This window comes from Caretta caretta, chromosome 8 (assembly GCF_965140235.1).
Source record: "Caretta caretta isolate rCarCar2 chromosome 8, rCarCar1.hap1, whole genome shotgun sequence".
Lineage (NCBI taxonomy): Eukaryota > Metazoa > Chordata > Testudines > Cheloniidae > Caretta > Caretta caretta.
Genome location: NC_134213.1, coordinates 50,813,036 through 50,840,215, shown reverse-complemented (window position 1 = coordinate 50,840,215; position 27,180 = coordinate 50,813,036). Strand labels below are relative to the sequence as shown.

General features: G+C 42.3%; 1 protein-coding gene across 4 annotated transcripts in view; it reads left to right on the top strand.

The window, feature by feature from the left end:
* Nucleotides 1–422: 422 nt before the first annotated feature.
* Nucleotides 423–27,180, top strand: part of COP1 (COP1 E3 ubiquitin ligase) — a 225,155-nt gene continuing 198,397 nt past the window's right edge. The window contains exons 1-5 of one of the 4 annotated variants that reach the window (XM_075131476.1): nt 423–928; nt 13,945–14,004; nt 16,238–16,335; nt 22,361–22,437; nt 26,664–26,783. In XM_075131476.1, coding sequence (XP_074987577.1) covers nt 573–928; nt 13,945–14,004; nt 16,238–16,335; nt 22,361–22,437; nt 26,664–26,783 — 711 coding nt within the window. In that variant the 5' untranslated portion in view covers nt 423–572. Of the gene's footprint in view, nt 929–11,274; nt 11,522–13,944; nt 14,005–16,237; nt 16,336–22,360; nt 22,438–26,663; nt 26,784–27,180 lie in introns of those variants that run through there. The other 3 variants (XM_048860294.2, XM_048860296.2, XM_075131477.1) reach the window with 3 other exon arrangements.

The following is a 27,180-nucleotide window of genomic DNA, read 5'->3' as shown; positions in this document are numbered from 1 at the left end:
ACTGGACCTTGTCCTGGGGAAGTTCCTCTTTGGCCGGGTGGCATGGGCCTGCCAGTACCTTTGCCTGCCCAGCTGCTGGCCAGCATGGGAGTTAGGCGACGGGTGGCCCGCGAGTGGGGTCTGGGACAGACAGACAGACAACCTCCCCCCCGGGTCATCTGAACGGCGGCGAGGGCAGATCGAGGGTAAAGAGCCTCTCAGCCAACCCTGGCCACTGTCAACTGCCCCCCACTCGGCCCCTCCCTCGGCGAGCTGCGCACGCGCCACCCCCGCGTCGGCGGAACCCCATTCCCCAACGCAGTCCGCGCGTGCGCGGTGGCTGCGGAGCGTCCCCCTCACTCCCCCGCCCGGCCTGCTGTCTCCCGCAGGGGGCCTGTCAATAAAGATTGAACAAGGCCGGCTCCTCCGTTGGCCCGCGTTGCTGCCGCTGCGGGGGGTGCTGATAAAGTTGCGCGCGCGGCTCCGGCCCCGTCGGGTGGGCGGTGCTTGCTTTGAACAAAACTTTATTGTTTCGCCGTGGCGGCGGCGGCAGCGCGTAGGATGCGCTGAGGCTTCCCCCGCCCGGCCTCGGCATGTCAGGCAGCCGCCAGCCGCCGCAGCAGCACCCTACCCCGGCTGGGCAGGGCGCCGCGGCCTCCGCCTCCTCCGCCGTCACTTCGGCTTCTTCTTCTTCTTCGTCGTCGTCGGCACCGGGCTCCTGCTCCTCGTCCGCGGGGCCCCCCGCGCGGCCTGTGCTGGTGGCTGCGGCCTCTGGGCTTTCCCGGCTGGCGGGGGCGGCTAGGCCCGGCGGCGGCTCCTCGTCGGGAGGCGGCGGCAGCGGCTCCTCGTCGGGAGGCGGCGGCGGCGGGAGCAGGAAGAGGCCGCTGCTGACGCCGCTCTGCAACGGGCTCCTCAACTCGTACGAGGACAAGAGCAACGACTTCGTGTGGTGAGTGCGGCCGGGGGGCAGGGGCACGCCCTTCCACACTGCCACCTAGGCTGTTCCGGGGGGGAGGGCGCTGGTAATGGTGCGGGCGTTGGGGGAAGCTGGAAGGCGTTGATGGGTTGTCTGGGCAGCTGGGGTTTGGCTGGAGCCCCGGGGGCGGCGTTCCTGCCTGTTGCTTGTCCTTTGTGTGCCTAACAAGACTCGGTAGGACTTTCCACCCGCATCCCCCTACAGAAGATCTCCTCTCTTCCCCGAGGTGTCGCCTCTGCAGATGTCACCGGGACCACAAATTAATGAATCCTGACGGAACAAATCACGGCGTTTTCACCTGATGCTCATTGCACTTGGGCCCTAGCCGGTAATGGGCAGGAGCAGGTTTCAGAGATACGGGCTTCCCCTTGGGAATGTGCCTAGCACTCAAGAATTCAGCCCTGGGAGGGTGACAGTAAGTGCCCAGCTGATCATAGTTCTAGTTATAGGGCACCAGGAGAGAGCTCGCCTACTGTGGGGAAAAAGTAGTGTGTGCAGTATGTTTACATTGACTGCTTTATAAGAATAGTTGTGTTTTAAAATGGTTAGCTGGCTGTGTTTATCCTTAACTCGACTTTAAACATGGTTATCCTCATTAGTGCTAGTGTTGTACATTGGGTGAGTTAATGTTTTCTAATACAATGCATTTTTGCTGTAGAGATAAGCCCTGAAATAATGGGTCATATTGTGTTTGTAGATTACTTACAGGCGGAGTCCAGTCTTCCACTTAACAGACTGGTTACAGAGAACTGGTTGTATGTGTCAGTAGTATCTCATGCCACTTGAGACGAGCATTTTGCCTAGCTGAAGTTTCCAGGTGCTCAAATACAGCATGTTGCAATAGCGAACTGTTAAGTTATAATGGCAGAGATCACTGTGGTGAGATCCACATGAGAAAAGAATGGTTTGCAGCAAATTTTAGATGGAAAAACTAAATGCCATGATTGCTACCTAGGCATCCAGAAAGAATGATAGAGCCCTTTTCGCTACAAAATGTAAAACACATCAGCAAAGGTCAGTCATGTATCCCCAAGAGAGAATGCACTTACAGCTCTTGTCCAGTGCCTAAATTCTTCCCCTTACATATTTGGCATTGCTTTCTTCTTACCTATGTTGAGCCATTTATAACTGCACATATGAGATGGCATTTAAGGAGAAAGAGTAAGCACTCTTCGTTATCCTTTAGCACCTCCTGGTAGAGCCCTGTGCGGCTACAAAATTTGTATCTGCAGCCGATCTGTGTTCTGTAAAAATGGTCTGAGGATATCCGCACCTGCAGGTTTAAAGCGGATATGCATGGATTTGCAGGGCTCTGTCTCTTGGACAGGAAAGAACCCACTAAAGGGCTAAAGAGATTCTGAAGGGGAATCGGCAGTCTCTTGGTCACTGGTATTGAAACCTGCTGATAGACAAGTCCATGCTGGTTTTGTTTGTTCTCTTTCTTGGAAGGTGAATAACAATTGCAAGTGTATCAGACCAATGCCTAAAACCAGATCAGTAGGAAATATGAACGGTGGTGATAAAGATGTACCTGTAGTTTTCCAAAAATTATAAGTTAATTTGTAGTAATAACAATTAACAGTAAGATGGCTTCTTGAGGCAGGGCCTTGCTGTAACTGGTGGCAATCTTCCTTTAAATAAGAAAGCATTAACAACTCCTATCATTAATAGATCCAAAACCTTCCAGCAGGTCTCAGTCCGCTATAAGAGGCAAAGTTTTAATTAACAGATGGTTGAATGCAATGAAATATAACCAGACAATATGCGTGGGTGGTAGTGCACCATTTTTAGGGTGGTAAATGTGATAGTGGTGTATTGATAGTATATATTGAAGGTTTAGGCTCTTCAGTGAGGTCAGGCTGATGGACTGTTAATAATTTTTGTGGGGGGTGGCTGCTTACAAGACTGCTCTGTATGGCTGTTGGTATTTGGGTTTAGGATTCGGTGGAAGATATCTATTACTATTTGTGCTGTAGTAGAACACACAGGCTCCGATTAGGCTTGGGGTCACCATTTTGCTGGATGCTGTAGATACACGTTGTAAGCTCCTCAGAGTGGCGATTGTCTTGCTAGCGAAATAGACAAGACAGGCAAAGGGTGGTACAAAGGAAGTATTATCTCTGTTGTACAGATGGAGAACTGAAGCTATAGAGTGGGGTAATTATAATTTGAGAGAAGTGGCCACAGAGGTTGAGTGGCTTGCTTCATGAGCGTCAAAGTGTTAGTGGCAGAACTGGGGATGGAGTAGAACCCATGTCTGTTAACTCCCACTCCCCTCCATACACTCAACAACATCAAGATTAAGGAGATGTGGTTGGATTGGGCTTTTAATTGAGAAGGTTGGTGGGTGGGTTCAACTGGTGCATTGACAGCTTTTTGTGAGAAGAGGGATGGTTTGGTTGGAAGATAGCACTGTTGGGGTGGATGTTAGTGAGGGAAGATGGTTGGGAGATGACACTGTTGAGGAATTGATGGCTGGGGGACATGATCCCCTACCTAGAGTACTTATGATTAATTTAGGCACAGCACAGGGCTAAATGGGACAGGGAGAAAGAAGGTTAGAGGGAAGAGAGGTCAAAGGATACAAGAACATGTGGCTTGTTGAAAACTCTTGATGGTTTAGCAGTTATTTTCAAAAGATTCAAAACCAATCTTACTTTAAAACTTTCTCGGTTGAGTCCAATACACATTTTGAAGACAGCACATACATAATTAGTCATGTTCTCTCTTCAAAGTACAGTTCCCTAAGAAGGACAACAGGAAGAATTTAATGAAGTGACAAGCAGGGAAAAACTCTTATTTTGCTGTTCAGTGGCATTTATAGAGAAACGATATTCAGGTTTTTATGTGCTGATAGCTGCTTAAACGGCATACTGTGATTTACATTTAATTTGTCTGGGTTTTCAATTGTCATGGACTTCTGTGGGCAGTAGATATTTCCCTAGCCTTTTAACATTTATGAAATAATGTCATCCTCAAAACATAGCTGCCCTGTCAATTAATTATAGTAACAACATTGAGATAATGCACTATCTGTGTGACACAGAGGTAAGAATCTAAACTGGGTGACTCTTTGGAGTTGTGTACAATGTATGAAAAGTCAAATGTGTGTGATTTCAGAGCCCTACACTTCAATTTAAATGAATTAGCTTTGATTATGGCCAATCTGAGAAGCAAAAATTTCCCATAAAGAAAAGACTCCATAAATGAGACATTTTCCAAAAGACAGTATGCTACAGAGAACAGTTGGTGATCCCTCTGCATGTGGACCATGAGTTGTAACTAAAGGCACACCTGCAAGATCTATGGTGGCTTCTGTCGATTCGAGGCTGAAGTTGAGAAATAGACAAATGGGTTTGAGTGAGGTGGGATTTGCAAAGGTGCATGCAGAAATCATACTTAATATTAGTGGTGTTTATGCCCATAACCTCTGTGCAGTACTTTAAAAATGCTTACTCAGCAGTGTGATAGCTAAGCTGCAATGCAAAGTTTGGCCTAGGTTGCTGGTTTGGATTGTGAAATATTTAGCAAACAGTACATTGTTGGAGTATCTCTTGGGTACAGTTTGTAGTACATTTCAGCCAATGTCTGTGGATACAAAGTGGAGAAAACTGTATACAGAATATTAGCTTTTTGTGTTGGTGAATAGTTTTCTCTAGTGCAGTACTATCAGGAGTTAACATCCTGTATTAACACAGAGAGGAAAGAGTGTTTAAATACAGGATAACAGTTCTAACAGGCTTTTTTTTCTCCAATTGTCTCCAATTGGGGAAGTTGATGGGAGAAGGAAGTCTCTGATCATGGAGGATCTCTTCCCCTGACCTCGTGTCCTACTTTACTCTTTAGTACTCCTTTCTAGGCACCACATTAACTCTGAACAGGATGCTGGACAGAACTCTTTCCAGAATGGCGTCGTGCTGCTGCTGCTTGGGAGCAGGGTATGTTGCTTCTTCAGTGACTGTAATGTTTCATAGCAGTACTTGTTTCTGAGCTCTGGGAACAAACAGCAAGACTTGGGCATTGCTTATGCACTGAGTTTTGTTTGCAGACTTGAATTTTGGAAGCTCATTGCTCTGCTTAGTGTCTTCCTTTCATTTGAAAAGTCAGGATTACAGGATGATAGACCTCCTAATGATAAGAAAATATAAGCCGTTCACTAAGCTGACCCATTGTTATGGGCATACATGTATTAGTGGCCCAGTAGAGTCTGCAGGATACTAGTACCGTGCTTTGCCAACAACCGTGCTTTGCTGGGGCGGCACAGAGGGACCACACACAGATAGCCAAACATCTATCAACATCTAACCACAGGAGTGTTCAGAAACCTGTTAATCCTAATGTCAGACCTAGATCTGTCTGCAGTAATTCAATTTGGAATGTGCTGTATTTGGGGAATGCATCCACAAACACTATACAGCTGGTATAAAACAAAGCAGCCCATTTGCTGACACACAGATTGACAGAACCGCATCATCTATTGCTGCACTGTCTGCCCATCAAAGACTGGATCAAGTTCTAAGGCCTGGTCTTGATCATTGCCTGGTCCCAGTTTACTGAGAACCTTTATCTCAAACACCACCTTCCTTTCTGCATCTTTGACTTCATGAGTTGGCGATCTTCTTGAGTGACACCCCAACTGTTGAGAGTTTAAGACTAGTATAAGTAGGAGATGAGCCTGTTCAGAAGCCAGCACAGTTCAGCCTGTGGAACTTCCTGCCAGAATAGCTGAAGATAAGAATGACCATGTTCTGGACAAAATGCAAGACTCCTCTGTTTGACTCAGTTTCCTCCTAGAGACAGTCATTCATGTCTGTCTATGTATATTAAAAAAAGTGGACGTGTGAGTGTGTATTTGTGTGTGTGTGTGTAAATAAATAAGCTGTGCTCTGCTATTATATGAGAGAGAAGAATAGAAGGACAAGTGAGAGAAACTGAAGTGGATTCTAGCTGTTGCTATATAGGAAGAGACGGAAAAACTGTGTGTGTGTATACACCACTTGCATAGAACACTTAAGATTTATAAAGGGTTTGGATACCACTGTGATGAGTACAATATAACAGTCTAGAAGAAGAAATTTTCAAAGCAGTATAGGGAATTTTGGGACATATGTTCCATTGAAATTAATGGAGGATATGTCTAAATCTGCTAGGCCAGGAGTGGGCAAACTTTTTGGCCTGAGGGCCACATCAGGGTTTCAAAACTGTATGGAGAGCTGGGTAGGGAAGGTTATGCCTCCCTAAACAGCCTGGCCTCCACCCCCTCCCACTTCCCACCCCCTGACCTATCCAACCCCCCAGCTCCTTGTCCCCTGACTGCCCCCTCCTGGGACCTCTGCCCCTAACTGCCCCCTGGGATCCCACTCCCTATCCAATCCTCCCTGTCCCCTGACAGCCCCCCTGGACTTCCACGCCTATCCAACCGTCCCGTTCCCTGATTTCCCCCCCTCCCCGCCCCATCCAACCTCCCCCTGCTCCCGAACCTCCCTCTGACCGCCTCCAGGACCCCACCCCCTATCCAACCCCTGTCCACGCCCCTGCCCACCCCCCGCACCTCCCCGGACTCCCATGCCTATCCAACCCTCCCTGTTCCCTGACTGCACCCCCCCCACTCGCCTCCCCCTTACCATGCTGCTCAGAGCAGCAGGAGCTCGCAGCCCCACTGCCTGGCTGGAGTCAGCCACGCTGCCCTTGCTGCTTGACAGGAGTGGCAGGCCAGAGTGCTGGCCGCACAGCTGTGGGGGAGAGGTGACAGCAGGGGAGGGGCCGGGGGCCAGCCTCCCCATCCAGGAGCTCAGGGGCCAGGCAGGATGGTCCCATGGCCTGGATGTGGCCCGTGGGCCGTAGTTTGCCCACCTCTGTGCTAAGCTCTCTGAAAACCTCAATCAAAGAGAAATACAATGTTTAGGGCCTTCTAAATATCTAAAGACTTTCATGTCTGTCATCCCTGTATATAGTACTAAAGCTGCAGCTACTGATAGGGGTCTGGGTTTTTCTACTTACAAAAGAGGGATTTGGCTTGCTCATGCAGTTTGTATCCCTTTCACCTGAGATTGCCATTTAAGGCAACGGATGGGGAATAAGGGCTTGTTTATATGGGGAAATTAACCAGAATAATTATTCGGCTACAGCTATGCTCGTCATTTTTTGTGTAGACAAACCCTAAGAATTTTCAGCTACCCGTCTTCCACCTCCCCTTGTACCTCTTTCATGTGGTTCCTTCCTTCTCCAAGAAGTGGATAATTGCAGTTTTTTGGTAAGTTTTTGTTATGCATTTTTATATATTGGCTACTTTGGAATTTCTGTAGGCTTTCTATAACAGTCCTGCAGGAAATCTGCCTTTTTTTTTTTTTTTTTTGAGTGATCATTCCCCTCCTCATCCCCCCATGTTTCCACTGGGGCTGGATGAACACTTTCCCCCCATTCTTTCTCAAGTTTGTGCCATAGCATTAGTATTTTTCCAACAGAGAACCACCAATCAACCTCAGTTTGGATTCATTTTAATTGTTCACTCAGCTCTACGCATTTTTGCCTTAATTTTTGTTTTTGGCTGTGTATCTGAGCTAGGTATTTAAAAGGTGTGTCTTAGAATACATTTGTAATGTTCTGTGCACTAGCTGAAAGAGGAGATATATTTATAGTGATATGAACCTTCTACTGTTGAAGCACATGGGAAACCAGTTTTCAATAAGTACTATGACAAATGAAAACTTTCATTTGTTGTACAGTTGAGATCTGCTCCCAACATTGAGTTATCCAGAACTTCAGAGCAAGGCTTTGCATGATTCTATATGGTCTTAGAGAGGGAATCATTTTATACTACATCCATGTGGCTTCCTGAGCCTTTTGGTTTCTTGCCTGTGTGATACTGGTGGTCCCGTTGAAGTCAGTGAATTAGGAAGTTTTAGCCTTTATTTATAAGGTCAGCTAGGTAAAGAGATACTATTTAGGACTTTGCTGTTATATTTTTAAGCTTAGTTTAAGACCTATTTTTGCATAGCTACTTATTTCAGGTAGTCGGTGACTGTGATAAGTATTAAAAGGGATAATCTAGTTTCTGCTTAAAAAACAGTGAGCACTGCTGGGAAGCAGTCTTTTAATGATGGAAAAGTCAGCCTCCGTTAAGAATGATCTGGCATGTCATATGTGTGTTTTGCAGGATCTGATTGGTCTCTTCCTCAACTATTTTGGCTCTTCCACTTATCCAGTCAGACTGGTATGAAGAAGAATAATTTGGGGAACGGCACAATCTTGGATTGCTAGCATGTTAAGGGAAACTCTGAGTTAGCTCAACTCTGTATCATGTTACAGACCTTGCACACAGTACGGTCCAAACTCTGCACATTAGGGGCATACTGGAGGTGACTCTGTTGTTCTCATGGTAGAAATGGTTTATAAATGCATGTGTTTAGAATCTCTTGTTTGGACATTACATTCCACGGACACACTCTCTACCTCCATGCTAAGGAACATGGTATCAGGAAGAAAGTGAATGAGTGAAGGTTTTTTTATTATTTTTATTTAAACAAACATGGGGAGCAACCCGTCATGGGGAGCAACCTCAAATCATTGCAAAACCTTGATTATTATTTTTAGTCTTTAATGATCTCTCCCTCTCCTACTATTAATATATTCTTGTTGGCTAACTTTTTTATAATTTTTCTAAGCTGAATAATGCCTTGACATTGAACGATTATTAGCTGCAAGACATTGGTTTCAACTCTGCAGTTGGATGCTAATCAAAATGAACAAAAACAATATGCAACCCAAAATGAACCTGCCACCTCATATTAAGGATACTCCATGCTACTTTCTCATTTCTTTTGTGGTTCTCATGCTAAGGAAGGGGCTAGATAGTCTGTAGTTTTGGTCCAAGCTGTTGGGGTTTTAAGTGTAGTGTTACGGGCCTCAAACTAAATTGTTCTGAATGCATGATTCAGTTGCAGAATACTGAGAACCAGTGTAGTTTTTATATTTAGATTCCATCTAGTCTTCAGGGCAATACTTGTCCAATCTGGATCATTGTGGGGAGGATAATTGACCCAGAGGAGGCTGTTGCTTCCACTTCCATTTGCAGTGGGTTTAAGAAATTTGAGATGGACTGGGAGGCACTGTCCTCCTCCCTGCTTCAGGATGGATGAGAGCAAGGCTGGGAGAAGACCCCACTTCTCCTCTTGAGTGGATGATGGAAAGGAGGATCAACTTGTGGGAAATTATTACTCACTTACACCATGCTGAAGTGGAGAGAGTGGGGTAAAGAAAGAAAAGTAACATTCTGGTTCCTTTCATATATGTAGTCTGTTCTGTCAAATCCTACTTGTTTCTGTCTGAGGTTGGTTTTTTATCAAATACCTGTCCTGTTGCAGAAAAATGTATCTTTGACATGCAAAGGTTTTGTTTTGTTGACAAACCATGGGAGGATGCTTGTGAAGGGAGCACACCCTTGTTAGAGACTTACTGGCTGGAGACTAGCATATTTTGCATCTTATCAAGGACTTATTTGTAAAGGTTCCTTAAAAAGTGTATTCATTTAACTGTTAACCTTGACATTTGACATTAGTTGACACATGCATTAGATACAAAATTGTTGTAGTCTTCCTACATGCTGCATCTTGCTAGACAACCATTCAGAATCTTAACATCTGTGTATTCTATTGCTTATCTTTTCTGTTGGATGATAATACAAGATGGGGATTATTTTCTTCTTCTTAATCCTACTGTCCTCTGGCTCCTTTCAAACTGCCTTCAAACACACTCCACTGCCTCTCTTATTCTAGAAGCCCAAGACTTTCCTCACTTCCTCTTGTCCCCTCAACTGTTGCTGCATCTTCCTCCTTCTCTTCATGCTCATGCTCCTCGTGAGTGCCATTGATTCTCATAATCTTTGCTTTCTGATTTATGGATCCTTCCTTAAGGGTGGATCTATAAATGGAGATTCCCTATGTCCTAATAAGGAGGAGAGGATTGAAGATGATAAAATACAGGAAGGATATGATGAGAAACGGAAAAATGGAAAAAAAGTCCCATTCAATTATATCATGTAATGGCAGGCAGCTAAAAAGTGACAAGTTCTTAAAATGCTTATATATCAGTGCTAGAAGTCTAAATAATAAGATGGGTGAACTAGAGTGCCCCGTATTAAATGAGGATATTGATATAATAGGCATCACAGAAACTTGGTGGAATGAGGATAATTAATGGGACACAGTAATACCAGGGTACAAAATATATCAGAAGGATAGAACAGGTCGTGATGGTGAGGGAGTGGCACTATATGTGGGGGGGGGGGGGGAAGCGCAGAATGAAATGAAGTAAAAATCTTAAATGAAGCAAACTGTACCATAGAATCTCTATGGATAGTAATTCCATTCTTGAATAATAAGAATATAGCAGTAGGGATACGTTACAGACCACCTGACCAGGATGGTGATAGTGACTGTGAAATGCTCAGGAAGATTAGAGAGGCTACTAAAATAAACTCAATAATAATGGGGGATTTTTAGCTATCCCATATTGATTGGATACATGTCACCTCAGGAAGGGATGCAGAGATAAAGCTTCTTGGCACCTTAAATTACTGCTTCTTGGAGCAGCTAGTCCTGGAACCCACAAGAGGAGAGGCAATTCTTGATTTAGTCCTAAGTGGAGCACAGGATCAGGTCCAAGAGATGAATATAACTGGACCGCTTGCTAATAGTGACCATAATTAAACTTAACATTCCTGTGGCAGGGAAAACACCACAGTGGCCCAGCACTATAGCATTTAATTTCAGAAAGGGGAACTACACAAAAATGAGGAGGTCAGTTAAACAGAAATTAAAAGGTACAGTGCCAAGAGTAAAATCCCTGCAAGCTGCATGGAAACTTTTTAAAGACACCATAATGGAGGCTCAACTTCTGTGTTTTTTAATTTGGGGTATACATTTAAGAGAACCAAAAAAAAGCCACTGTGGCTAAGCAACAAAGTAAAAGAAGCAGTGTGACAAAAAGGCATCCTTTAAAAAGTGGAAGTTAAACTCTAATGAGGAAAATAGAAAGGAGCATAAACTCTGGCAAATGAAGTGTAAAAAAGAATTTGAAGCTAGTCAAAGACTCAAAAAGTAATAGCAATTTTTTTTTTAAAGTACATCAGAAGCAGGAAGCCTGCTAAACAACCGGTGGGGCTACTGGATGATCGAGATGCTAAAGAAGCACTCAAGGATGATAAGGCCATTGTAGAGAAACTAAATTTAATTATTTTCATCGGTCTTCATGTTTGAGAATGTGAGGGAGATTCCTAAACCTGAACCATTCTTTTTAGGTGACAAATCTGAGGAACTCTCCTAGATTGAGGTGTCATTAGAGAAGGTTTTGGAACAAACTGATAACCTTGAACAGTAATAAGTCACCAGGACCAGATGGTATTCACCAAGAGTTTTGAAGGAACTCAAATATGATTTTGCAGGACTACTAACTGTCATCTGTAACCTATCCTTTAAATCAGCTTCTGTACCAAATGACTGGAGAATAGCTAATGTGACGCCAATTTTTAAAAAGGGCTCCAGAGGAGACTCTGGCAACTACAGGACGGTAAGCCTGACTTCTTTACTATAGTTTCAACCTGTTTGCCCAGTACTGAACAAAATTGTCAGACACATACGTGAACATAATTTGTTGGGGAATAGTCAACATGGTTTTTGTAAAGGGAAATCATGCCTCATCAATCTACTAGAATTCTTTGAAGGGGTCAACAAGCACGTGGACAAGGGGGATATAGTGTATTTAGATTTCCAGAAAGCCTTTGACAAGGTCTCTCACCAAAGGCTCTTCAGCAAAGTAAGCAGTCATAGGTTAAGAGGGAAGGTTCTCTCATGGATTGGTAACTGGTTAAAAGATAGGAAACAAAGGATAGAAATAAATGGTCAGTTTTCAGAATGGAGAGAGGTAAATAGGGTGTCCCCCAGGGGTCTGTACTGAGCCCAGTCCTATTTAACATATTCATAAATGATCTGGAAAAAGGGGTAAACCGTGAGGTGGCAAACTTTGCAGATGATACAAAACTTCTCAAGATAGTTAAGTCCCAGGCAGACTGCGAAGAGCTACAAAAGGATTTCTCAAAACTGGGTGACTGGGCAACAAAATGGCAGATGAAATTCAATGTTGATAAATGCAAAGTAATGCACATTGGAGAACATAATCCCAACTATACATATAAAACGATGGGGTCTAAATTAGCTATTACTGCTCAAGAAAAAGATCTTGGAGTCATTGTGGATAGTTCTCTGAAAACATCCACTCAATGTGCAGCGGCAGTCAAAAAAGCAAACAGAATGTTGGGCATCCTTAAGAAAGGGATAGATAATAAGACAGAAAATATCCTGTTGCCTCTATACAAATCCAGGGTATGCCCACATCTTGAATACTGCGTGTAGATGTGGTCATCCCATCTCAAAAAAGATATGTTGGACTTGGAAAACGTTCAGAAAAGGGCAATAAAAATGATTAGGGCTATGGAACGGCTGGCGTATGAGGAGAGATTAAAAAAATTGGGCCTTTTCAGCTTGGAAAAGAGACGACTAAGGGGGGATATGATAGAGGTCTATAAAATCATGACTGGTATGGAGAAAGTAAATAAGGAAGTGTTATTTACTCCTCCTCATAACACAAGAACTGGGGGGTCACCAATTGAAATTAATAGGCAGCAGGCTTAAAACAAAAGGAAGTGTTTTTTCACACAACGCACAGTCAACCTGTGGAACTCTTTGCTAGAGGATGTTGTGAAGGCCAAGACTATAACAGGGTTCAAAAAAGAACTAGATAAATGCATGGAGGATATGTCCATCAATGGCTATTAGCCAGGATGGGCAGAGATGGTGTCCCTAGCCTCTGTTTTTCAGAAGCTGGGAATGGGCAATGGTGGATCACTTGATTACCTGTTCTGTTCATTCCTCCTGGGGTACCTGGCATTGGCCACTGTCAGAAGACAGGATACTTGGCTGGATAGACCTTTGGTCTGACCCAGTATGGCCATTCTTATGTTCTTAGGTTTGAAACAGACTGTAAAGAATTTTCTGCTCTGCTGAGACTGCACTAACTAAAAACACTATTGACCTCTTTCTGGGTAAATCCAAAAGCCTTAATTCCATCCCCATTCTCTTTGACCTATCTAGCGCTTTTAACACCCTCAGCTATTCCACTTTCCTTAATTTCTTTTTCCTTTGGGCATTCACAACTCCATTCTTGACTGGTGGGTTTTTTTTTGCTTCTTGGACTGCTCCTTCATAGTCTTCAGTGGTTATTTCACCTCTTCCTACTCTCTGCTAATGTCATTGCAAGGTTCCATCAGCAGCTTCTCCCTGCTTTTATTCCTTTTTATCCCTGTCTCATGGTTGCATTCCCATTTCTGTGCTGATGATTACAAAGTCTAATTCTTCCCCCACTGTTAATATTGCATTCTTTTTGACATGTCCTGCTGTCAGTTTAGAGTTTTAGCAAAACTAGAGCTTCTCTCTCTCTCTCTTTTTTTTTTTTTGGTCTTCCGTCCTCCTGGCCTAAAATTTTGGATTCCTCGTCACAACAGCCTTGTGCAGTAGCTGAACAGTGTAAAAAGAAGCAGGTTTTTGACTTTGAAACTATTGTTTTAGACTTAGCCTTGCTTGTCAGGAGGGCTTGTTTTTTTAAATGGCTTGTAATAAAGATTCTGTAATTGTTTGAGGTTGTTTGTAACTGTTGAAAGCTCTGTGAGTAGACCTTGTCCTGGTTTCTAATTGCAGTAAATCTTGGATTTTACAACATCTTTCAGCGTTCACAGAATAACTGTTGTGTCCATTTGATCTTTAAATTGCCAAGGTGCTGTTGCTGTCTTTTTTTTTTTAAATCCCTTTTACAAACAGAAAATATTCCCTCTTAATGATTGGATGGCTGCATTGAACTTTTTTGCAACAATTGTTTTTTTTTCTTGTTTGCTTTTCTTACACTTAAAAAGGCACCATTTTATTTTTATTTACTTGTAGCCCCATCTGTTTTGATATGATTGAAGAAGCATACATGACGAAATGTGGACACAGTTTCTGGTAAGATTTTATGTTAAACAAAATGTCTGTTTATCATTTTGTAAATACTTTCATTATATTGTGGTTAGAGATTGATTTGCACTGACACTTGGAACTTAATTTTGTGTTCTTTCTTAACCCATGTTAATTGTGACTGAATGAATTAATGGGTAAAAATAGGATTTAAAATAAGGCAAAAGCTACGTGGCTGGAGTGAAAAATATATGTGCTACCACATCACTTGTAATTTAAAGCACTTGTATATTGTTTATAGTATACTGTACTTATAGGTAAAATATTGTCAGTCAACTTCCTATTGAGTAAAATTTTAAAAATTGTAGAGGATGTGATTTTGTTAACAAACTCCTTTTTGAGGGGAGAATTTACTTGTCACTCTTGAAACCATGGCATCCCCCCTTCCCTTGTCTTCAAGTATCTGTTTTTTGCAAAGTTTTACTAGGAATTGCCATATTGGATCATACCCAACATCCATCTACTGCAGTATCCAGTCTCCTGCAGTGGGTAGGGCTAGATGTTTCAGAGGAGGTCATAAGAATCCTGCAGAAGGCAGATGTGGTATAATTTTGCCCCCCACATTAGTGCTCCTTATGATCTGATAGTTAGAGGTCAGCTTAAGCCAGGGGTGGGCAAAGTTTTTGGCCTTAGGGCCACATTGGGGTTATGAAATTGTATGGGGGGGCCAGGTAGGGAAGGCTGTGCTTCCTCAAACAGCCTGGTCCCTGCCCCCTTCCCACCCCCTCCCGGGACCCCACCCCCTCTCCAACCCCCCGTCCCCTGACTGCCCCAATCCCTATCCACACCTCTGACCGCCTCCCCCGAACCTCCTCCCCATCCAACTACTCCCTGTCCCCTGACTGCCCCCCTGGGATTCCCTGCCCCTTATCCAACTTCCTCCCCCCCCCCCCCCCCGCTCTCTGCCCCCTTACCATGCTGCTCAGAGCAGTAGGACTGTCAGCTGGAGGGAGCCAGCCGTGCTGCCTGGCAGGAGCTTGTAGCCCTGCCACCCAGAGCGCTGGCGGAATGGTGAGCTGAGGCTGCGTGGGAGTGGGGACAGCAGGGGAGGGGCCAGGGGTAGCCTCCCTGGCTGGGAGCTCAAGGGCTAGGTAGGACGGTCCGTGGGCCGTATGTGGCCTGCCGGCCGTAGTTGGCCCACCTCTAGCTTCAGCCCTGAAGCATAAAGCTTAATATTCCATGTGCATTTTGCATACAGTTAAAATAGAAAGAACTCTTGTGAGTTTTCTCATTCTTTTGGTACATTAACTGATCTTTTAGTAACACTTAATATTAGGCTCATCCTACAGATTAAGTTTTGTAGTGTGGAATATACTTCTCCCCAGCAGTATTATGCTTCCAGGAGAAGTAGCTGCTGACTTCTTCAACTATGTGCCATATGCAGCATTTTGTGCTTGTTGCAAGTCCTTTGAAGTGTCCATGGTACAGCACCAATCAAATAATATCAGTCCATTGTTCCAGTCACTAATCTGAGGAGTGAGATACTACAATAGTAATGTCACAGAGATGGATGATTGTCCTTGCCAGCAAGGTCCAGTGTCTGTTTAGTGTGTCCCTGGGATTCCTAGCAGTGAAGCAGAAAGCCCCTTATGGCTTGACATTTATTAATCCACTCTGCTGAAAGGAAATGGGAGAAGCTGAGACCAAAGATGCTTTGTCTGTGTTTCATTTAAAGCTACTGTGGGTGCCAGATAATCCTGTAGCCTAGGGATGATGCAGTTTGCCAGAATTGTCAAAAACTTAGTAAAATTACTTTATACAGACTCCAGACACTGCTGTCATGTACTGTGGCTTATAAAAGTCGTAAATGCTGCCAGGCTGTGCTATGCAGAGCATTTACTGACTTCAGATGTAAGATATGGGTCTCCTTGTTGGCACAGACACTTGTATGTTATATACTGCCCTTCAACCCGATTTATGAGCTGAGTGACTTCCTTAACCTGTGGCAGAAACATGATTTTGGCCTATCCAAGTTTTGGATATGAAGCTTTAAATTGCCTTTTTGCTTTAGGACGTTACTTGTTAATATTGGAACATCCTGGTATCACTCCCTTCTAGATCCATCCTTGTGCTCCATTTACAGCTGTTATCTAACAGGGTGTATGGAACACCTCATCAAGTGCTGATATATTATTTTTCTGCTGTTATCTGGACTACACTTTCATTGTGCCTTTTTCCTCATGGCCTCTAACTTGTTTTATTTCTTGCTTTCCTCGAACAGCTATAAATGTATTCATCAGAGTCTGGAGGATAACAACAGATGCCCCAAATGTAACTATGTGGTTGATAACATAGACCATCTTTACCCCAACTTTTTAGGTGAGTCTTAGGTTTAATTGTTTGCATTAGAAACACTGTCTCAGGATAAGAATTTAGCAGTAGTAAAGACAGCCATGCAAAATTGTCCTGTAAACTTACAATTCCAGGTACAAAATCGACTCATCAGCCCTCATGCTTGTGACTGTATCCGGTGGGGAGGGGCAGGTGGTGTAAATTGACATAGCACCCCTGATGTCAATGGAGCTATGCCAATCTACATTAGATGAGTATTATTAGATCATTATTATTGGTGCTCTATAAGAAGCAAAATGAAGACCATAGATTTATGAACTGATTTTACTCTACCTTTTACACCATATTTTTGGCTATAAGGTATTTACAAGGTGCAGCCATTGTAAGTTACAAGACTGTGTGATACAATTTTACCTGGGGTTTAGACTTGGGTTACATGTGCCATGAGGCATCGTGTGGCATGTATATCTTAATTTTCCCATGTGTTTCTATCCTAATGAATAAAAATTTAAAGATTGAGGCAAGGGAGGGAAAGAAGATTTAAAGGAGAGAAGACAGGTGGACTAGGAAATACTCTGGTGTTTGAGAAATATGTCAACTTTAGTAGTTTCGTGTGTTGAGCTGCTATTTTAAGTAAAATAGCAAATGAAAGGTCAGTAACGTGGGAACACTTCAAAATCAATTATCTCAAATCCGAAATGTATTAAGTTAAAAAAATAAAGGACAATTCCTTCCCTTCCTCAGTAAGGGTTGGAACCTAGAATGATGGACTGGATATTCTTAATCATGGAACTAGTCCGTGTCAGGAGGAAAGAAGGAAACTATAGTGTTTCAGATACTTGTCTCTTTTGTAAAATGCATTTAGATCTGGATGGGATACCCTATATAAGGACTTGTTTACACAGGAAAAAATCCTGCAGTAACTAGCATGTGCTAAAAGAAAAGGAGTACTTGTGGCACCTTAGAGACTAACCAATTTATTTGAGCATAAGCTTTCGTGAGCTACAGCTCACTTCATCGAATGCATACTGTGGAAAGTGTAGAAGATCTTTTTATATACACACAAAGCATGAAAAAATACCTCCTCCCACCCCACTTTCCTGCTGGTAATAGCTTATCTAAAATGACCACTCTCCTTACAATGTGTATGATAATCAAGGTGGGCCATTTCCAGCACAAATCCAGGGTTTAACAAGAACGTCGGGGGGGAGGGGTAGGAAAAAACAAGGGGAAATCGGTTACCTTGCATAATGACTTAGCCATTCCCAGTCTCTATTCAAGCCTAAGTTAATTGTATCCAATTTGCAAATGAATTCCAATTCAACAGTTTCTCGCTGGAGTCTGGATTTGAAGTTTTTTTCTTGTAATATAGCAACTTTCATGTCTGTAATCGCGTGACCAGGGAGATTGAAGTGTTCTCCGGCTGGTTTATGAATGTTATAATTCTTGACATCTGATTTGTGTCCATTTATTCTTTTACGTAGAGACTGTCCAGTTTGACCAATGTACATGGCAGAGGGGCATTGCTGGCACATGATGGCATATATCACATTGGTGGATGTGCAGGTGAACAAGCCTCTGATAGTGTGGCTGATGTTATTAGGCCCTGTGATGGTGTCCCCTGAATAGATATGTGGGCACAGTTGGCAACGGGCTTTGTTGCAAGGATAGGTTCCTGGGTTAGTGGTTCTGTTGTGTGGTATGTGGTTGCTGGTGAGTATTTGCTTCAGGTTGGGGGGCTGTCTGTAGGCAAGGACTGGCCTGTCTCCCAAGATTTGTGAGAGTGTTGGGTCATCCTTCAGGATTGATTGTAGATCCTTAATAATGCTTTGGAGGGGTTTTAGTTGGGGGCTGAAGGTGACGGCTAGTGGCGTTCTGTTATTTTCTTTGTTGGGCCTGTCCTGTAGTAGGTGACTTCTGGGTACTCTTCTGGCTCTATCAATCTGTTTCTTTACTTCCGCAGGTGGGTGTTGTAGTTGTAAGAATGCTTGATAGAGATCTTGTAAGTGTTTGTCTCTGACTGAGGGGTTGGAGCAAATGCGGTTGTATCGCAGAGCTTGGCTGTAGACGATGGATTGTGTGGTGTGGTCAGGGTGAAAGCTGGAGGCATATAGGTAGGAATAGCAGTCAGTAGGTTTCCGGTATAGGGTGGTGTTTATGTGACCATCGTTTATTAGCACTGTAGCGTCCAAGAAGTGGATCTCTTGTGTGGACTGGACCAGGCTGAGGTTGATGGTGGGATGGAAATTGTTGAAATCATGGTGGAATTCCTCAAGGGCTTCTTATATAGTGCAAGTAGAGTAGGGGCGTTAGGGGACGAGAGCTGAGGAAGCGTTGTTCTAAGTCAGTCATAAAAATGTTGGTATACTGTGGGGCCATGTGGGTACCCATAGCAGTGCTGCTGATCTGAAGGTATACATTGTCCCCAAATGTGAAATAGTTATGGGTGAGGACAAAGTCACTAAGTTCAGCCACCAGGTTAGCCGTGACATTATCGGGGATAGTGTTCTTGACGGCTTGTAGTCCATCTTTGTGTGGAATGTTGGTGTAGAGGGCTTCTACATCCATAGTGGCCAGGATGGTGTTATCAGGAAGATCACCGATGGGTTGTAGTTTCCTCAGGAAGTCAGTGGTGTCTCGAAGGTAGCTGGGAGTGCTGGTAGCGTAGGGCCTGAGGAGGGAGTCTACATAGCCAGACAATCCTGCTGTCAGGGTGCCAATGCTGGAGATGATGGGGCGCCCAGGATTTCCAGGTTTATGGATCTTGGGTAGTCGATAGAATATCCCAGGTCAGGGTTCCAGGGGTGTGTCTGTGCGGATTTGTTCTTGTGCTTTTTCAGGGAGTTTCTTGAGCAAATGGTGTAGTTTCTTTTGGTAACCCTCAGCGGGATCAGAGGGTAATGGCTTGTAGAAAGTGGTGTTGGAGAGCTGCCGAGCAGCCTCTTGTTCATATTCCGACCTATTCATGATGACAACAGCACCTCCTTTGTCAGCCTTTTTGATTATGATGTCAGAGTTGTTTCTGAGGCTGTGGATGGCATTGTGTTCTGCACGGCTGAGGTTATGGGGCAAGTGATGCTGCTTTTCCACAATTTCAGCCTGTGCACGTCGGCGGAAGCACTCTATGTAGAAGTCCAGTCTGCTGTTTTGACCTTCAGGAGGAGTCCACCTAGAATCCTTCTTTTTGTAGTGTTGGTAGGGAGGTCTCTGTGGATTAGTATGTTGTTCAGAGGTATGTTGGAAATATTCCTTGAGTCGGAGACGTCGAAAATAGGATTCTAGGTCACCACAGAACTGTATCATGTTCGTGGGGGTGGAGGGGCAGAAGGAGAGGGCCCGAGATAGGACAGCTGCTTCTGCTGGGCTGGATAGGTTAACAGTATTGCTGGGTGGGTTGAGGGAACCATTGCTGTGGCCCCTTGTGGCATGTAGTAGTTTAGGAAGTTTAGTGTCGTTTTTCTTTTGTAGAGAAGCAAAGTGTGTGTTGTAAATGGCTTGTCTAGTTTTAGTAAATTCCAGCCACGAGGAAGTTTGTGTGGAAGGTTGGTTGTTTATGAGAATATCCATTTTTGAGAGCTCATTCTTAATCTTTCCCTGTTTGCTGTAGAGGATGTTGATCAACAGCCCCCCAACCTGAAGCAAATGCTCACCAGCAACCACATACCACACAACAGAACCACTAACCCAGGAACCTATCCTTGCAACAAAGCCCGTTGCCAACTGTGCCCACATATCTATTCAGGGGACACCATCACAGGGCCTAATAACATCAGCCACACTATCAGAGGCTCGTTCACCTGCATATCTACCAATGTGATATATGTCATCATGTGCCAGCAATGCCCCTCTGCCATGTACATTGGTCAAACTGGACAGTCTCTACGTAAAAGAATAAATGGACACAAATCAGATGTCAAGAATTATAACATACATAAACCAGCCGGAGAACACTTCAATCTCCCTGGTCACGCGATTACAGACATGAAAGTTGCTATATTACAAGAAAAAAACTTCAAATCCAGACTCCAGCGAGAAACTGAATTGGAATTCATTTGCAAATTGGATACAATTAACTTAGGCTTGAATAGAGACTGGGAATGGCTAAGTCATTATGCAAGGTAACCTATTTCCCCTTGTTTTTTCCTACCCCTCCCCCCCGACGTTCTTGTTAAACCCTGGATTTGTGCTGGAAATGGCCCACCTTGATTATCATACACATTGTAAGGAGAGTGGTCATTTTAGATAAGCTATTACCAGCAAGAGAGTGTGGTGGGAGGAGGTATTTTTTCATGCTTTGTGTGTATATAAAAAGATCTTCTACACTTTCCACAGTATGCATCCGATGAAGTGAGCTGTAGCTCACGAAAGCTTATGCTCAAATAAATTGGTTAGTCTCTAAGGTGCCACAAGTACTCCTTTTCTTTTTGCGAATACAGACTAACACGGCTGTTACTCTGAAACCTAGCATATGCTAGTTACTCTGCACTATCTACCTGTGTGGACACATTTACCATGCATTGAGTGCCTTTGAGTACATTAGCTTAATGCACATTAACTTTAAACAGGCTAAGGGCTCTATTAGTGCACAGTAAAGTTGTCCACATGGTGAGTTAGTGCAGGGTAGCTAGTGCTATTTAAATTCAAACCCAAACTTACTGCACACTAATTTCCCCATGTAGACAAGCTGAAAGACCTTTGTTCTACAGGTTATATTTAGCGGGTGAAGCCCTGTGCCCCCACAGAGCTCCACTGAATTCTTTCAGAAAAATACAACAATTGCAGTTGGGTGTTTTGAGATTATTTTAAATTTTCCGTTCTATGTTTTCATGCCTTGATATTTCATTCAGACTTTATCTTCCTGATTCACATTGAGTCTCCAATATTTATGTAGCTGTGCACTTGTATAAATCATATTTCTGAGATTCTCCCCTCTCAAGAATGTGGAAAGAGGCATTCCTATTGAGTGTGCTCCTATGCATGCACAAACTTCCTTTGTTACAATTATAGACTGAAATGTAGAAATATTTTTTTTGGCAATTAAAGTGAGAGTGAACTACTCTGATATATAATCTTTTCTTTAATAAAGCTTTTTGAGGGTTTTAAAGGTGGTCAAAAGTCAAGGGTGTGTTGCGTGTATGGGGAACAGGGGTTGTTAGTCAAAGAGTGAGTAGGGGGAGACTAAATCAATATGTGAAACAAAATTATACCAAAAAAGAAATGTTTAAGGAATATGTTGCTAGAAGGTAGTTGTTGTTTGGGGGCTTTTACAATTTTTTTTGGCCTGTTTGATGCTACTTGCTAATCTGCAGTGAATCAGTTACCACTTCATTTCTTTCCGGTACTTTAATCCCAAAGCTGAAATAATTAATCTAATTAAATGATCATAGTAAATTACAAAGGTGAACTAAAGTTTTGGGAACTACACCTGCCCCTAACTCCTGGTCCTGCTGACTTTTTTTTGTTTTGTTTTTTTTGTTTTTTTGAATCTTTACCGTCACATTTTCTTTAATTTAAAAAAGTCTCTTCCCATGTTGCTATAGGAAAGACACACAGACGAAAGAGGGAAAGTGACTAGGTAGGGAAAAGGAAAAGGAGTCCTTGTGGCACCTTAGAGACTAACAAATTTATTAGAGCATTCCACTCATACGGCTAAATTCAGTGCCTTGCATAATGACAGGTTTCAGAGTAGCAGCCGTGTTAGTCTGTATCCGTAAAAACAAAAGGAGTACTTGCGGCACCTTAGACTAACAAATTTATTAGCGTTAGTGTAAGGTGTCACAAGTACTCCTTTTCTTTTTACGGATACAGAATAACAGGGCTGCTACTCTGAAACCTGTCATTATGCTAGGTAGGGAAAATCAGTGAAACTGCTTGTAGATAACATTGTCAAATGTTCCCAGTAATCTGCAAAATTTTTTCTCTAATCTTTGTTAATCTTGTTACAATTAACACTTAGTAGGTAAAACAGTCTTCAAGCAGAATTTTTTTTAAATGTTCATTAAGTTATCCACCATCTCTTGCCCTAACATGGTGTTTTCTTTCTGATTTGTAGTGAATGAGCTCATCCTCAAACAGAAGCAAAGATTTGAGGAAAAGCGATTCAAACTGGACCATTCAGTGAGTAGCACCGTATGTTTCAACTCTTTTTTCTTTGTTTTTATTAATGGTCTTGGATGGGAATTGCTCCACAGCCTAGGTTAATGCAGGACAAATCTCACTATTGATGTGAAAGAGTTTACTTTAGGGGGAATAAGCCTGTATCAGTAGCTTTGGATCACAGCAGCTGTGTTCATTCTGGCTGTCCCTTCCTTCTCTGCCTTCCATCATGAATGAAGCAAGCAGTTGTCCTACTTTAGATGTCATCAGACATACTTAATAGTAGGGCTGTTGATTGATTGCAGTTAACTCACACAATTAACTAAAAAAAATTAATCGTGATTAATTGCAGTTTTAATCACACTGTTAAACAATAGAATACCAATTGAAATTTATTAAATAATTTGGATGATTTTATATATTTTTCAAATATTTGATTTCAGTTTACAACACAGAATACAAAGTGTACAGTACTCACTTTATAATTTTTATTATGGATATTTGCACTGTAAAAATGATAAACACAAGAAATAGTATTTTTCAGTTCACCTCATACAAGTACTGTAGTGCAATCTCTTTATCATGAAAGTGCAATTTACAAATGCAGATTTTTTTTGTTACATAATTTCACTCAAAAACAAAACAATGTAAAACTTTAGCGCTTACATGTCCACTCAGTCCTACTTCTTGTTCAGCCAATTGCTCAGACAAACAAGTTGTTTACATTTATGGGAGATAATTCTGTCTACTACTCAATTACATTGTCACCTGAAAACGAGAACAGGTGTCTGCATGGTACTGTTGTAGCCAGCATTGCTAGGTATTTATGTGCCAGGTATGCTAAACATTCGTATGCCCCTTCATGCTTCGGCCACCATTCCAGAGGACATGCTTCCATGCTGATGACGCTCGTTTAATGCATGATTTCTTTAATTAAAATTGTGACAAATCCTTGGGGGAGAATGGTATGTCTCCTTCCTTGTTTTACCTGCATTCTGCCATATATTTCATGTTATGGCAATCTCAGATGATGACCCAGCACATGTTCATTTTAAGAACGCTTTCACTGGAGATTTGACAAAATGCAAAGAAGGTACCAATGTGAGATTTTCTAAAAGTAGCTACAGCACTTGACCCAAAGTTTAAGAATCTGAAGTGCCTTCCAAAATCTGAGAAGGATGAGGTGTGGAGCATGTTTTCCAAAGTCTTAAAAGAGCAACAGTCTGATGCGGAAACTACAGAACCTGAACCACCAAAAAAAAAAAAAAAATCAACCTTTTGTGGGTAGCATCTGCTCGGATGATGAAAATGAACGTGCATCAGTCCCCACTGCTTTGGGTCATTATCGAGCAGAACCTGTCGTTAACATGGCAGCATGTCCTCTGGGATGGTGGTTGAAGCATGAAGGGACATATGACTCTTTAGTGCATCTGACAAGTAAATATCTTGCGATGACAGCTACAACAGTGCCATGCAAACGCCTGTTCTCATTTTCAGGTGATGTAAACAAGAAGCAGGCGGCATTATCTCCCATAAATGTAAATAAACTTGTTTGTCTGATTGGCAGAACAAGAAGTAGGACTGAATGGACTCGTAGGCTCTAAAGTTTTACGTTGTTTTGTTTTTGAGTGCAGTTATTTTTTGTACATAATTCTACATTTGTAAGTTCAACTTTCATGATAAAGAAGTTGCACTACAGTACTTATATTTTTCAATTCACATAATAAATTTCTTATTTTTTATAGTACAAGTATTTGTAACAAAACAAAAATGTAAAGTGAGCACCGTACACTTTGTATTCTGTGTTCTAATTGAAATAAATATATTTGAAAATGTAGAAAACATTCAAAAGTATTTAAAAGGTATTCTGTTTAACAAAACAATTAATTGATTTTTTTGATCATGTGATAGAGGTTGGGAAGTTCCCTGAAAAAAAAGCATACTTGTCAAAAGGGAATAATCAGGCATTCGTTGCTGGAAATAGTAGCTATATGCTGAGCCTGGTAGCAAGTTTGTGGCACCAATCAACTAATACGTATGATCATGCCAGCCATAAAAGGGTAAGGAAATCCTTTGGAGCATTGAAATCTTGGCTCTGATCCCAGGTAAAATATCCATTCTAGATATTGTTTGTGTCACAAAATGAGAATACAGTTTAGCATAATTAGTAGTTTCTGCTGATTAGTCCCTGGACTGGAAAAGTAGAGGGTCTAGTGTGTTAGGACCAGAATGTATACACAGAGCTGTTGGGCAGGAAACTTGAACAACATCAGCCTGCACTATGCCTGACTTCATTTACCTCATTTATGTATTTTATAAATCCAGTTTAGAAAGCAATATTAAAAGGCTTGAAACTCCATGTTTTTCATTGTCAGTGAAGGAGAACAATTAGCCTTCCACTAAGGTAGCTTGAGCTTTGGGACTGTGTTGTACAAATGACTACTTTTACTAATTAGCTGGTTTTTAAAAAAAGTTAACTAAGGCTAACCTGAGCTACAGAAACGTGTAGGGGGTTCTTGCTTAATTTAAAAGAGCATGCTGAAGTATCCCCAAGTCTTCCTGTCCAGTTGAATTGGACCTTCAGCTAAAAGCACATGTACTAGCTAACCGATTTTGCCCAGTCCCTTTAGTAATTGTTTAAGGCAAGTTTCATAATGTATACAATAAGCAAATGTGGCATCTTTATCCATACGACATGTGAATCATGCGCCTCAAGGAGTTGACTTATTTCTTTAAAAATGTGTGTTCCTCATTTTATTGGAATGTTTTTCCTAAATATTCAGCCTGATGTACCAGTTTAGCAATGTGGAGATCATTTTTGATTTTGGCAGAATTCTGTTTTCCTTCAAGACTAGCCCTTATTATAATTATACCCTTTTTAAGATCTCCTCAAATTAAAAATTCTTGGATCTTCAAAAATATCACCTTTTGTAGTGATAATCAAGTTGGGCCATTTCCAGCAGTTGACAAGAACATCTGAGGAACAGTGGGGGTGGGGAATAAACATGGGGAAATAGTTTTACTTTGTGTAACGACCCATCCACTCCCAGTCTCTATTCAAGCCTAGTTAATTGTATCCAGTTTGCAAATGAATTCCAATTCAGCAATCTCTCGTTGGAGTCTGTTTCTGAAGTTTTTTTGTTGAAGAATTGCAACTTTTAGGTCTGTAATCGAGTGACCAAAGAGATTGAAGTGTTCTCCGACTGGTTTTTGAATGTTATAATTCTTGACGTCTGATTTGTGTCCATTTATTCTTTTACGTAGAGACTGTCCAGTTTGACCAATGTACATGGCAGAGGGGCATTGCTGGCACATGATGGCATATATCACATTGGTAGATGTACAGGTGAACAAGCCTCTGATAGTGTGGCTGATGTGATTAGGCCCTATGATGGTGTCCCCTGAATAGATATGTGGGCACAGTTGGCAACGGGCTTTGTTGCAAGGATAGGTTCCTGGGTTAGTGGTTCTGTTGTGTGGTGTGTGGTTGCTGGTGAGTATTTGCTTCAGGTTGCGGGGCTGTCTTTAAGCAAGGACTGGCCTGTCTCCCAAGATCTATGAGTGATGGGTTGTCCTTCAGAGTAGGTTGTAGATCCTTGATGATGTGTTGGAGAGGTTTTAGTTTGGGGTTGAAGGTGACGGCTAGTGGCATTCTGTTATTTTCTATATTCTTGTTTCATTATTCCTATTTAGTGCTGTAGCACACACATGCTATAGCAAAACAATAAACTTTGTCAACTGGCATATTGGGTAGTTGACAGCTTTTATCCCCAGTCCTATGAATGCATATGCTTAACTGGAAATGTGTGAGTAATCAATAAATGAAAGTCGGAGAACTTTCACCAATCTCTTAGATTCTGCACTGTAACAAAACATCTTGAATTATCGAGTCAGATAGTCCTATCTAGGTCAGTTTTTATCTGGCTTTGTTTCTTAGTGAGAGCTAATGATATTTCTCTACTTGTTTTGCCAATTCCTGAAGTTTTTAATGGCACCAGACTTGTGGTAAACACACAAGCCTACCTTACAGCTCTACCCTAGCATAGGGTAGTTCCTCAAATACTTCCCCAATAAGATAAGTTGTTGCTGGGGTGTGATAAATAAGTTTCCTATACTTTTGGGGAATTCTTTCTGAAAACTACTTTGTTGTGTGCTTTACAAAGGATGAAATACTGGAATACTAGTTTAAATATCTTATGTCAAAGAACTCTGACTGGTATTTACTTTCTCTTCCTCTGCTCTCTTGTTCTCTTTTTTAGAATGGACACAGATGGCAGATATTTCAAGACTTATTGGGAACTGATCAAGATAACCTTGACTTGGCCAATGTTAACTTGATGTTGGAGCTGCTTGTGCAAAAGAAGAAGCAGTTGGAGGCAGTAAGGAGCTTTGCTTATCTTATTTCATTTACTAATAAATTGTGATTAATCACAGGCATCTTCCTTTTTTTTTTTTTGCAATGGAATGTAATACAGAATTAATCTTAAGGTTTTTTATAGGATCCCATTGCTCTAGTATTGAGTGCTTCTCCATCTCACTGACTTTAATGACCGCAAACTACGTCCAGTATTGGAGTACGATACGAAAACCTTGTGATCTCACTTGAGGCAGGATCATGCTGAGAGAAAATATCAGTGGGAAAAGGAATACAGAAAGTGACCTGCCAAGCAAGTGGCAGTTAGAGTACACTGTCTTTGATATAATTAGACATTTGCTAAGTGAACATTTGACTTCAAGATGTGTAAAATGTGAGGATCTAACTAAACAATAACCCTT